The sequence below is a fragment of the Lutjanus erythropterus genome, chromosome 19 (genome assembly GCF_056507025.1).
Source record: "Lutjanus erythropterus isolate fLutEry1 chromosome 19, fLutEry1.hap2, whole genome shotgun sequence".
Lineage (NCBI taxonomy): Eukaryota > Metazoa > Chordata > Actinopteri > Lutjaniformes > Lutjanidae > Lutjanus > Lutjanus erythropterus.
This window is the reverse complement of record NC_139335.1, coordinates 1,897,501-1,910,955: the sequence shown is the minus strand read 5'-3', so window position 1 is coordinate 1,910,955 and position 13,455 is coordinate 1,897,501. Positions and strand designations below refer to the sequence as shown.

Here is a 13,455-nt window from a genome sequence, read left to right as displayed (position 1 = left end):
TCATAATTTAATATGATCTATTATAATATCATTCCTGATAATCTAAAAACATCTGTGCTAAAAAAAAACTCATTAAATATTAAATATACTGTTGATTGAAAACATGTTTGTGAAGTTTATATAAAAAGTTTTTGTTTACAGTATGACAACTTTACATTGGAAAAAAAAGGCTTCACCTCATCAGAAATTATGTTTCATATTGTTCTAATCATTTATAAGATTCACCTATTTAGGGCTGAAATATTAATTCAAATATTACCGAAATTTGCCAAAGCAGTATATTGTATGTGTTGAGGAGCTGTTAGCAGTAAAAACTTTTTTATTTTATTCTTTTATGTTTTTAATTCATTTTGTATCTGGTGTTATTTCTGAATAGTCAGTTATATGAAAAAAAATAAACAAATGAATGAAACAATTTCATAATTTAACAAAATGTGCCTGATGACAACTTTAGATTTAGTTTTGTGCTTACAAACCACCTGTACAGCATGTTGGTATATACTAAAAATAACTTCCTGTGCGCTCCACCTGTTTTCACGTTTGGACTTATTTTTCAACTGACAGGATTGTGACAGAATTAATTAATCGTGAATATAATAAACAGATTAATTGGCAGTAACTTATTTGCATGTTTTTGCAAACATATATACATGTTAAATACTTTATAAAATATAAATAAAATATTTAGGCTCATTGGTTTTATTTGCTCTCATCAGGAAAACGATATAGAACATTTTAGACGACTAAATTATAAGGATATAATTAAAATACTGCTGAATTTCTTCCATAGTCCTTTAATGTATTTGGCGACCCAAATGAAATCCCCTGTGACCCACCTGAGGGTCCCGACCCAGTGTTTGGGACTGACTTTTCGAGGTGATGCTGAGGGTAACTAACCGGTGTTGTTTGATTAGAGGGCACAGCAAGCAGGTAAAAATCTGCAAGTCAGTCAATCCAGGCTGTCGGAAATTACTTAGTAATTAGTGTGTGTGTGAGTGTGTGTGTGTGAGTGTGTGAGAATGTTTGTGCTCCTGTGATTGTGTGTGTGTGTGTGTGAGTGTGTGAGAGAGTGTGTGTTTGCAGTGAGTCCTGTTGAGAGATAAATGAGTCTGGTTGACATTGTCTGGAACAGGTGGTGAAGTCAGCAGGGAAGACATACAGACAACTCACACACACACACACACACACACACACACACACACACACACACACACACACACACACACACACACACACACACACACGCTCACACACCCAATTTGACTTCAATGCTGATTTTCTGGCTTGTTTGAGAGCGTGGCCAATCTGATTGGATAAAGAAGGAAGAATAGGTTGTCTGTGAATAGCCTCCATATTGAGAGGCTGATGTATTGATTACAGAGGCAGAGAGCCCACATTAATCATTCACAGCATGTTTGATTGACTGATTTATTGTCTTTTTATGAACATCGCATGCTATTTATTTGCCTCTGTGTGATCCAGTGAGTGTGTTAAAGGAACAGTTCACCCTAAAATCAGAACTGTGTATGTAAATACTCCCAGAAGTGGAAGTAACTAATTACAAATACTCAAGTTGCTGTAGTTAAGTGCAAATAAATGTACAGACTTGAAAATGTCCCCCAAAAAACTACTTAAGTATACTTAGTTACTTTTAAAATCATAATTGACCCTTTGCTAAGCTCCACCCTCCTTAGTTACTGTTGCTACGCCTGCCAAACTTTCCATTCTTGCACTGCATTTATGCAGAATTTAACACCGACATTGGGAGTAATTGTTGAAACATGAGGTCTTTGAATCCACTGAGCTCACATCCTCCTCCTCAAACCCCCACAGAACAAATACAGATGCAGTGGGATCTAACAAGTTTGTCTGAAGGTAAAGTTACTGCAGCTAGTAAGCTAGCATTAGTTAGCCAGACACGCTAATGTTTACAGTTTATGTTAGAGCAGATGAAGACAGAGTTTAATCCGTTCACCACACCTGTGCTCTTGTGTTTCATGTTTTTGAGAGACGACAAGAAAGACGCCACCGTCCAGACTCATGAAACGCTGAGAGCCGCCTGCACACGTTCAGCATGGAGAGAAATGGAAAGTTTGACAGACCTAGTTACAGTTGCTAAGCTATGACTGGACAGTTGCTGCTTGGAGGCGGGGCTTGGCGAAGGGTCAATTGAGTACTGAGTATAATTTGAGCTAAAACTGTAAACTGTGTGTGTTTCCAGGTGAGTGTGGTGCAGGACTCTGTCAACATCTCAGGCCAGAACACGATGAACATGGTGAAGGTCCCTGACTGCCGGCTGGCCGAGGAGCTCGGAGATCTGTGGGAAAACTCCAGATTCACCGACTGCTCCCTGTGTGTCGCTGGACAGAAGTTCCAGGCGCACAAAGCCATCCTAGCAGGTGAGAATATCCATCAATATTTAATCCATTACATCTGATATTGGTGACAGATAAAGACTTATGCTTTCTTTTTTGTATTTATATTGTTTTATTTTGTCAAAGGTACTGAAAAGAACACATGATTTGTCATTGTTATTGGTATTTATCAGTTCTCTGTGCTGTTTTAATCAGTTTGAGCTGTGAAGTACCTCTGAGGTGAACTTCTTCATTCACAAATAAAGCTAACTTCTGTAATCTTGATCCTTTTTGGTGAGGTTAGTTCGAGCACAGAGAACAGTGCAGTTATATTCTCCTTGGAACAAGTTGCCTTTGTTTTTAATTAATTATACAAAAAATTGCAACTTTTTTGCAGTTTCCTGATCCTGTAATTTCATTGCAAAAAATGCCTAAAAATAATGCAACATGCATCCCAATTTTTTAGAAAAGCTGCCATGAAATTAGTCAATCCCACCGAAAAAATCCTGCAAAATCCTGGAAAGTAGTCACTGTTACTACAGTCATGTCTGGTTCGGACAGGCTTGCTTGAGGTCCAATCAGATTGCAGCTCATTTGTAAACAGTAAAAGAATTATTAGTAATCTGCTTGTTACACAGTTATGTACTGACCAAATCAGAAAATATTAATTTTAATATGATTTTAGTAATTTAACAATGATTTTATTGTTTCTTCAGAGTTAAAATAACAGACCTTAGAATGCTGTAATCGACCAATCAGAATCAAGTATTTAACAAAGCCATATAATAATGAATGATACACGGCCTTATCGGTGATCAAACCTGTTTTCTGTCGATTGATTTATCAAATAATTGAGTTTTAAGACTAAACCACTTCCAAACTGATATACCTTTGGCGGAGTTTGTTATTTTTCGTCGTGAAGTTTATCATTATTCTGTGTTTCATTTGAGAGTTTTAGACTCAGTCTGAATTCTGTTTCTGATGCTTTTCCACTGTGACGAGAAATGAATTCCAGGGGAAATACTTCATCAGATTTTTAATTTTAATGAATAATTTTGCTTGCCACAGGGATGGTTAAATTTGAATACATTGAACACCCGAGCAAAGTATCAACTATTGGCACCTTGAGCACCTGCCGGCGCCGGTGTCGACCTGCACGGAGTCCATGTTGACCACACCCTGTCATGTTCACACATACACACACACACACACACACACACACACACACACATGCATTGTGAGCAACTTGTGTCAGATATTGGCACTTTGATGACAGGCAGCATCAGATAGTGAAAAGTTTGAGGAAACTGGTGAACTGTGTGTCTCTGTGGGGACAAAGAGAGGCTGTTCATTATTGGATTTGTTGAAATGTGTGTGTGAGGAGCCATTTTAATTATGTGCTGCTGTGGTTTGGGGTCTTCCCCTCTCTCTCTCCCTGTCTCTCTCTCTGTCTCTCTCTCTCTCTCTGCTCTACTTGGTCCAGATGACGTCCCTCCTCCTCCTCGTTATTCCCCCTCTTTGCCGTTCCCGTGACAACTCTCCCGGCCGTTAATCGCCGTGGAGACGGACAGAGAGGGATCAAACGATGGAGGGAGAGCAACTCAAATTGGCTCCACATTGGCCATGTGATCTTTAGACTACTCTTCCTCTCTGTCTGTCTCTTACCTTCCATTTCTTTTCTTTTCTCACCTTTTCTCAATATTCATCCTTTCACTTTCATGTTCTTCCTTTTTCATCCTCTCTCTTGTCTCTTTCTCTCTGTTTTTCTCCACCTTTCAGTGTTCCTCCCTCCTGCCTCTCTTCTCTGTCTCCACATCCCTCTGTCATTTGTCCTCCTCTCAGTCTTTCCTTCTTTATCTCATTCTGTCTTGTCAAATTTTTGCTCTGTTTCCTTTATTCCCTGTCTCTGTCTCCTGTTGTTCTCCTCCTCAGACTTTTCTCTCTCCTCTCCCTCCTTTCACTCACTATGACTCTCTCTCTCTCTCTCTCTCTCGCCCGCCCCTTCCCTTTGTTGCTGCAGTATGAGCTCACCAGTGCTGAGCTGCACCAGACAGTCTTACTGTAGGTTTGTCCCTGTAGTCCTACCTGGTGGTTCACTGCTAAGTTTGGTTTCGGTGCTCCAGGATGCAGCCGTTAATTAATGACTACGCTAACTTTCTTTTAGGACTCATATATGATAAAATAGCTGGTACCATCATGTCCCCGACTCTGACGTGTGACTCTGTCTTGCAAACACTTTGGCATGTTGCCGCCTTCCTAAGTCCCACCTGTCTTTGCTCTCTGTTCCAATGACAGTTGAGTAAGTTTGGTCCCGGCTGAACCTTGAAAACCCGATCATTCATTTAGACTCCTGAACACCAGAAACACCCCATTTGAAGGCAGCAATTTGTAGCTCATGTTAGCTAGCTATTTAGCTTATGTTTTGCTAATATTAATTATCAGATGTAAGCTGCCAGCTAACGATTGATGTACATTAGCTAGTTATTAGGTAACTTTAGCTATCATATGTAACAAGCTGGCTGATGATTGATGTAGGTCAGTGAGCAGGTTAGCTGGTGTCTTGCTAACATTAGTTATCAGATGTAACCATAGATAGATTATAATTAACTAGATTCAGATGCACAGATGTGATACAGTACGTTAACATACGATGTATTTGTAACACCATGAAACTATTGCACAGTCCCTGCAGCCTCAAACAGCATTATTTAAAAGTTTAACGGAAGTAGGAACAAATAAGTTTTTAAAACGGTTAAGATGGCGACCATTACAGTGAGAGTTGCTCACCTGGTGCATACGCATAAAAAGTTTTCTAGCTTCTGGGTTTACTTCCTGGATAAACATCCCACTGGATATGCCTGTAGTTTCTTCAAGTTCAGTCAACCAGTAGAAATTACATTGTGATGACATCACAGAGTTTTGAGGTGTCCTGTCCAAAGTTTTACTAAAAATACTTTCTGAGCTGTACAGGAATGTTTTTCTGCAATACCATCTATGGCTTTAGCATGTAGTACCCCCACTAAGTCCCGCCCCTTTTTGCCCTGCTCTCCCAAAACAGTTGAGCGAACTTTGTCCTGGCAGAACCTCGGTTAATTTTCTCCTTTCCTGTTTCCTGTACTGAGATGAGCTACGTGCTACTCTCATTTATTTTGCAAAGAAACACAAATTTTGAAGGTGGTTAAAAGATGTTTCTGGTGAATGGTCACATATTAAGTGTTAGCTAGCTAGCTATTGTTTTGCTAACATTAATTATGAGATTTAACTAGCTGGTCGGTATATATTTTGTAGCTAGTGTTTTGCTAACATTAGCTATCTTAAAAGCTATTCCAGCGTTACAGGTCCCTCAGAAACGTCTTTTAACCGTCTTCAGAATTTTGTTTTCTTTTCAACATTGACGAGCCAAAGTGCAGGACACAGGAAGGGAGAAAACTGACTGAGGTTCAGCCGAGTACCAAGTTTACTCAACCGTTACTGGAGCTCAGAACAAAAAAGGACTTAAGAAGAGTCAATCAAAGGTAACTGCAAGAAAACAAGAATCAGCAAGTCCTCTTGTCTTTGACTTGTCTTTGACTTGTCTTTGACTCCTCACACACAAACAAACTGCCTCTTTTTTGTTCTCTGTCATGTAGATTTTATTTTCTAAAAGAGAAGAAAATCCTCATGTTTGGTGATGTTTTCTTTTTTCATACAAATCAACTGTCCAGACCTTTAATTTGTTGGCCAGCTTCCCTTCTCTCATGTGTAAACAAAAGAAATTATCAGCAGAAGAGCAGAAGAGATGTATGTCCAAGTTTTTTTTTTTAAAGTCTGTTGATGAATGGAAATTTAACAGTTTATGTCCAGTTTTTTGTTTTCCTTGTGCTCCTTAAAATTAAGATTAAAGTTAAGTCAAACAAAAAGTCAGCTTTCACTTTGAGTCCTGACCTGGAAGTGAATCTGACCCTGAGCTGCAGTTTGTCTGAGACACATTTATGGAAGCTGAATGCTGTGGGACCTGAGACGTACTCTGCTGTTTGTTCAGTTGATGATTTTAGTCACTACTGAAACAGCAGTTGCTGACCTTTGGTTGCTAACCAAACGTGGGATATACAAAAATAAATCATGCCCCTCCCACCCCACAACTATTATCAATTATTAACAATAATTAGGGAGGCAGCAAAGTTACAAACAGCTGAGAAACAGCTGTGGGTAAATTCTGCCCACTGGCAGTTCTAGTTTTAAGCTAACGTTAAATAAGCGTTAGCTTGCAAACTACGCTAATATTTCTTTGATTTACCTTTTTATGTGCAACTTCAAGTTTTGAACAAAGTTGGAAGTTCCTCTGTCTGTAATTTCTGACCTGCATATTTTGCAGACTGCAGCTTGTTTTCTGTTTTTTACACGAGAACAAAATGATCTTTTACTGTAGTTTTTTCAACAAGAGCTCAGTAACATCATGTTAGTTCTTCATGGACCTTTCGTGCAACTTGATTGGCTGCTGTCAGATCAGTTCAAACAATGTGGATCTGCAGGATTAAACATTAAAATGTACATTCTGTCGCTTGATGTTTCTTTCACAGTTTGATGTCGTCCGTGAAGGAGCGTTTTTATTGAAACATTAAATCACTCGTTCTGTTCAAGAGGAGATGAAACTTCCACCTCGAGTTCAAGTTCATCATTCAGTTTAAAGAAAAATGTGTTAATTAAGACTGATTTAGTGGGAAAAAATGCATTTAGTATAAGCAAAATTTAAATGTTTTTATAATAACAATTAATTGATTAATTGATCGTTAATCTTACCATTGATCAATCCTTACAATTTGCGACCCTAATCCCCACATTTTATCCGTATTATTCTTATTTGTGGCTCGTGCAGAGTTGATGGATGAAACCATGTTTCCAAATGAGTAATTAAATGAGTACGTAGCTCTGTGGTTAATAACTCATTATTAAGTACTTAAATTAATTAGCATATCACTGACTTTGACATGTACTTAATAATGTGTTAGAACATTTGTTAAATTTTAATCACTAGTTGATTAAGCATTCATTAGTGAACAATAATGTAAAGTGTTACCCAATGAGCTCATAATCAGAGAGAGTGAACCATATGAGGAGAGGAGGATTCTGAGAAGAGGCCGAGCTCTAACCTCTGTAAGGACACGTTCTCCTCACCAACTGGTCGTCGTGTTCAGACACAGACTGAGCTCCATCTGTGAGGTTCGGCCTCAGCCTGCGCCCAAACTCACCGCTGTCACGACCGGGATGAGGAGCGAGCAAGAGAAGAAAGAAAATACATAAAATAGTAATTAAAAGGGGATCATTAAAAATTAACAAAGAGATATAATAAAATCAATTAAAATAAAAACACAATGACGTCAGAGAAAGACGGCGCTCCCAGTGACGAGAGTTCTAGTTCAGGATTCAAGTGCAGATTTTTAGTACTCAGTGGCAGGCAGATGAGAAAATAAAAGTTCTTAACGTACACGTCTTCTGGCAGTTTATTTCAGACACAAACAGCTGATTCACCATGTTTGGTTTGGACTCCGGACTGGACTAATAAACCTGAGTCCGTGGACCTCAGAGCCCTGCTGGGTTTATATTCGTCGGGCAAATCCGTAATGTACTCTGAGCCTAAACCATTCAGGGATTTATAGACAAGTAGCGGCACTTTAAAAACTTTATGGATATATTTTTTAGGTGATGAAAGGCTGTTTTTGTAGGTGTTTTAAAATGGCGGATGAAAGTGCGATTGGAGTCTGTTAATACACCAAGATTAGACACTTAGACACAATCATTCTTTTCTCTTTGCTGCCAAACAGGATATTCTCTGTTTTGTCCTTATTTAATTGCAGAAAATTGACCCTTGAAGCTCCTCCCTCCTTAGTTACTGTTGCTACGCCTGCCAAGCTTTCCATTCTCGCACTGTATTTATACAGTTAATCTTGATAATGGAGGCAAATTTAACATCAAAATTGGAGTAACTGTTGAAACAGTCGGTCTGTGGTTCCTTAGAGACGTAAACAAAAGCAGTTGATGCCACCGTCCAGACTCATGAAATGCCGAGTATCACTCTTCTCAGATCCTCCTGTTCACCTTCAACATGGAGAGAAATGGAGAGCTTGACCTCCCTAGTAGCTAAGCTATGATTGGACAGTTGCTGTTTGGAGGTGGGGTTTAGTGAGGGGTCAGTTTAGGTTCATCCAGTTATTTATCTTGTCTAGACACTGGAACAATAACTGTACTGGGCTGAGATCATCTGGTGAAAGAACCAAATATATCAGAGTATCATCAGCATAACTCTGGGCCAAATTCTGCAGAACAACAAGACTGATTATCAAAGGTCGTGTGTACAGATTAAACAGGTAGAGGTCCACATGTCAGCCACTCTGTCAGATTCACAGCTGACAGCAGTGACAAAACATCTCCGGTCTTTCAAACACAACCTGAACCAGTTCAGCGAGGACATAGAATTTGCTGTTTTGTTGCCTGAAGCACAGACGAGATGCGATAATTGTTTTAAGCATGCAGAATAATCATACAGCGGCACTTTCAAGCACAACAGAAGTGGGACTGATTCATGTAATTTGCAGTGCAGCGGTTGGAGCAGACAGCTACGATGTTAGTCTGAGTTTAAGATTAGACAGAACCTCTCCAGCTGGCTCTGAGTAAGAGGAGAGAAAACACACTGTGGTTTGGCTTCAAAGAAATGCAGAAAGTTATTGGTCATCTCGTCTGTGACAAAAACACAAATGCTTCAGGGTTTGTACAGAGTGTGGAAAAGTATGAAATATGAATTTAGTCATTTCCAGGTCTGGATAACTATGGAAACAGAAAATAGAGCATTCCAGACTGCTGGCCCTATTCCGTTATCTAAAATATAAAATTTAGAATTTCTAAAAATAACTGGATAATACAGGCAGAGTGTTTTTCATGTTGTTTGGAGGAGACACCCCTCGTGCCTTATAACTGTACCGAATCCAGACATGCACAACCAAATCAGTTTGAAAGAAAATAAAGTTCAGCTTTTCCATACATATCTGAGTTATGCAGTGATGTTATCAGAAAAGTTTCTGCATCACTGAATGAACAAGACTAATCTACAGTTATTTATAAAAGAGACCAAACTTTGGGGTAACAATAATAATATTTTTTCAGTATGTTAACAGACAGTACTATTATTACAGGTAGCACCGGTTATTTTACTTCCTGGCGGAGATATTTGTTTTCAGCTACAGTATCTAGCTACAATCTCCTTACTCAGATACATGTTAAAAGTTTGATTTTAAATCAATTTATTTACATAGTAAACACATAAGTCTGGAAATTAAAGTGTGGAAAATGTATGACAAGTTGAAACAGAAAATGTGTAGGAATCCTGATTCTAAAATAATCCATTTGTCTGATTTGATCAGTCACTCCAGTACTTTAGGTTCACTATTTATCTGTGTTAACAACAAGAATCTGATTTAAGAAAATCAATATTATGCAATTTGGATGAAAATTGGATTATAAAAATACCACTTGCATTGCAAACACGTAGTTAAATTGTTTTCTTTTTACTTTGGGGGACTTAAGGACATAATGAGCAGCTCTTTTGCATTTTGTGTCCACTGTGTTCCTCATTTTCTGTGAATGGAAGCGTAGTGTGAACTGCCCTCCGCTCCAGAGGATTTATAGAAGCTGTGCTGAACAGCGGCGTCCTGCAGCAACACAGAGAACAAAGTCTGGACTTCCAGGGGAAACGTCACACCACCAGCATTTTTCATCTCAATGAGACGTCCTGACAGTATATATATTAAAATTAAAATGCTTAACAGAACTGAATATTTATAGCACATAAAATAGTTTAGAGATTATTATAGATCCATGTCAAGACTGACCAAGCAAACAAAGTTATATACAATTTAAAAACAGCCACAAGTGAATGTTACCCTTTGGCAGTTCAAGTGCTAAGCTAACATTAGCATTAAGATGAAACAGAACCTCTCCAGCTGGCTCTCAGTAACAGGACAGAAAACACACTGTGCTTTGGCTTCAAAGCGATGCAGAAAATTATTGGTCATTTTATCTGTGACAAAAATTCAAATACCAAAATCATCCATTTGTCTGCTTTGATCAGAAGCTCCGGTACTTTGGCTTCACTGGGTCTGATTATAAAAATGCCAGTTGCATCACAAACACGGTGTTTAACTGTTGTCTTTTAACTTCGGGGGAAATAATGAGCGGCTCTTTTGCATTTTGTCTTCGCTGTATTCCTCATTTTCTGTGAATGGAAGCGTAGTCTGATGGGATTTATAGAAACTGTGGTGAACAGTGTCCTCTTACAGCAAGAGACGGAACAAAGTTTGGATTTTCAGGGACACAAAAACTGTGAGAAATCACTTGAAATACAATATATCTGCTCCTTTTACATGTTGTGTAAAATGTAAATAAAAAAAAATGCAATGATTTGCAGACAGTTTTCAATCTGTATTAAATTGAACACAATACAAAGACAAGATATTTAATGCTCAAGCTCTTTAGTTTTATTGTTTTATGTAAATATACCTTCATTCTGAATGTCATGTGTGCAACATGTTCCAAAAAAGTCTCACCCCATCCATGCTGGTGAACCACTGAGCCTTTCGAGGATGCGCCTATAAAGGGATAGTTCTCCCAAAAATGAAAATTCAGTCATCATTTACTCACCTTCTTGCCAATTGAAGGTTGGGTTTAGTTTTTTAGTCTACAAAAATACTATATTTTGTTTTATTATGTTTTACACGACATCCCAACTTTTTTAGAGCTGTTGGAGTTGTGTATTTTTGTATGAAAATAAGAAATCCTGTATGTATATATGATGGCATATAGAAGGGTCCATGTTGAGTGGCAGGAGGTGACCATGGCGCCAAAACAAGAAGGCAGACGGTAATTAAAGCATAAGGTATCAAATAAGCTCCAGTCAAGTCAGTCTATCAGAATTTAATTCCAGCTAAACGCACCTCACAGGTCGTCATGAGTCTGTCAGCAGGACGGAGCTGCGGTCCACTTTTTTTTCTTCCTACATGATGCTTCCACTGCTGTCACCGCCGTCAATCATCCTGCCCACTACCCTCTGGCCCTGTGGCAGGCTGTTAACAGATATCAGAAACCTCGCCATGCATCGACATTATACACAATAACAAACCTCTCTCTCTCTCTCTCTCTCTCTGTCTGTCTTTTGTTTCTCCCTCTGTCTCAGCCCGCTCGCCGGTGTTCAGTGCCATGTTTGAGCACGAGATGGAAGAGAGCAAGAAGGTGAGTGGAGCGCTTGACTCTGTTGTTCCTGCTCCCTCGGTGGCGAGTCGAATGTCTAAATTCTAATCTTTCTCTCTGTTGCGTCAGGAAGAGCTCACCTCTCAAAACATCCCAGTGTGTCTGCATGTGTTCCTTCATGTCTTGTTGTCTGCAGCTCTATTATCTGGTGTCTTTTAAAGCCACTGTGTGTAGAATTTTCATGTGCTTGTATCATCTTTGAAATTATTCTGAAGCCACGAGCTGCTGTTTATAGACAAAATGAGACAATACTGGTGAAAATGAGCAGTCTTGGTTCCTTTATTTCTTAATTGACCCTGCGCTGAGCCTTTTCCTCCTTAGTTACTGTTGCTACGCCTGTCAAGCTTTCCATTCTTGCACTGTACAGAAGCAGTTTACTGTGATAACGGTGGCAGATTTAACATAGAAATTGGGAGTAATGGCTGAAACATGAGGTCTTTGATTCCACAGAGGAGTAAACAGAAGTCACCAAAATGTTAGAATAAGCTGTGAGTTTGGCAAATCCAGTGGCATCTAATGCAAGTTTGGGTGAAGGTTATTGCAGATAATAAGCTAGCATTTGTTAGCTGGACAAGCTAATGTTTGCAGTTCACGTTAGAGCAGATAAAGACAAAGTTTAAGCTACTACCCACACGTTTGCTCATGTTTTAGGTTTTTGAAAGACTACAAAAAGACGCATCACTCATCGTAGAGTCTCATGCACAGAAATACAAAGCTTGACAGACCTGCGGTGCCCCAGTTATGGTTGCTAAGCTATGATTGGACAGTTGCTGTTTGCAGGACAGGCTGTTCACAGTTGGACTGGTAACATAATGGCAACACTGTTTCTAAGTTACATATAAAATATCTTTGGTGTTGCTTTACTGCAGTGACTTGTTAAAGCCTGGACTCACCAGCATTTAGGACACCAAAGCTTTGCAGTAAAATCAATTCATTCTAGTGGAATGTGCAAACTAAATCAGTCCAACATCGGTGAACTTTAACACTGGGATTGGTGCCGTTGGCCAGTAGCAGTCTGTCTTGACAGTGCTGACCTTTAAAGGAGAGTGGTGGAGGATCCAAAATGGAAGAAGCTATCGTAGCTAATTTGCAGTATTGTACCATCCACTTTTATTTACGACTCCTCTGCCAGAGTATAAAGCCGCTCCACAAAATGTGGACTGGTTTCCACCAAGTTATGAGGTGAGAGTCAGAGGTACAAATACATCTTTTAAATGAACTGAGTGAACTTCTTTTCCTGTCAGCCACTGGAGACTTAAATGATTCAATCAAATGATGCAAATGCAGTGTTTGGTTAGCATGCTCCTGGCAGGTTAGCCCTCCGACTGTAGTCCATCACCAAGCTGAGAAGCAAATATCTTTTTCCAGGACTCTGTGATAAGCTCATCATTATAATTTATAGTATCTTCCTGGCTCATCTGTTGGATGGGATGTTTTCTACAAATTTAAGTGAAAGTAACCACAAGATATTTCCATGCACAGTTAATTTTAATTTCATTTTTTAATAGAGAACTGTGTAGAACAATATGCAGGTTTCATTAGAGTGCTTTGTTTCTGCCCACAATAACCATGTTCATTTTTAAATGTGCTGACTTCAGGTTGATAAATGTCAAGATTAAAATGTTTTCTTAAAAACCTAAATGAAGCTCTGTGAAACTTCTGCTTATACAACCTCCTGTATGGTATATATGTTAATGTTCTGTGAGAGTTGGTCTATGTAATGACGTAATACGAAGTAGTGTGCAATGAGAAATAATGAGAAACTTTATCAAAATAAACATTACATAGTAATGAGAAGGTTTCCTATTATTTTACGATAATAAGT

The 13,455-nt window shown here is 38.9% G+C and overlaps 1 protein-coding gene across 2 annotated transcripts in view; it reads left to right on the top strand.

The window, feature by feature from the left end:
• spop (speckle type BTB/POZ protein) overlaps positions 1-13,455 on the top strand; it is a 130,066-nt gene that overhangs the window by 99,342 nt on the left and 17,269 nt on the right. For both annotated transcript variants that reach the window (XM_084744330.1, XM_084744328.1), the window contains exons 7-8: positions 2,222-2,399; positions 11,557-11,612. In XM_084744330.1, coding sequence (XP_084600456.1) covers positions 2,222-2,399; positions 11,557-11,612 — 234 coding nt within the window. The remainder of the gene's footprint in view (positions 1-2,221; positions 2,400-11,556; positions 11,613-13,455) is intronic.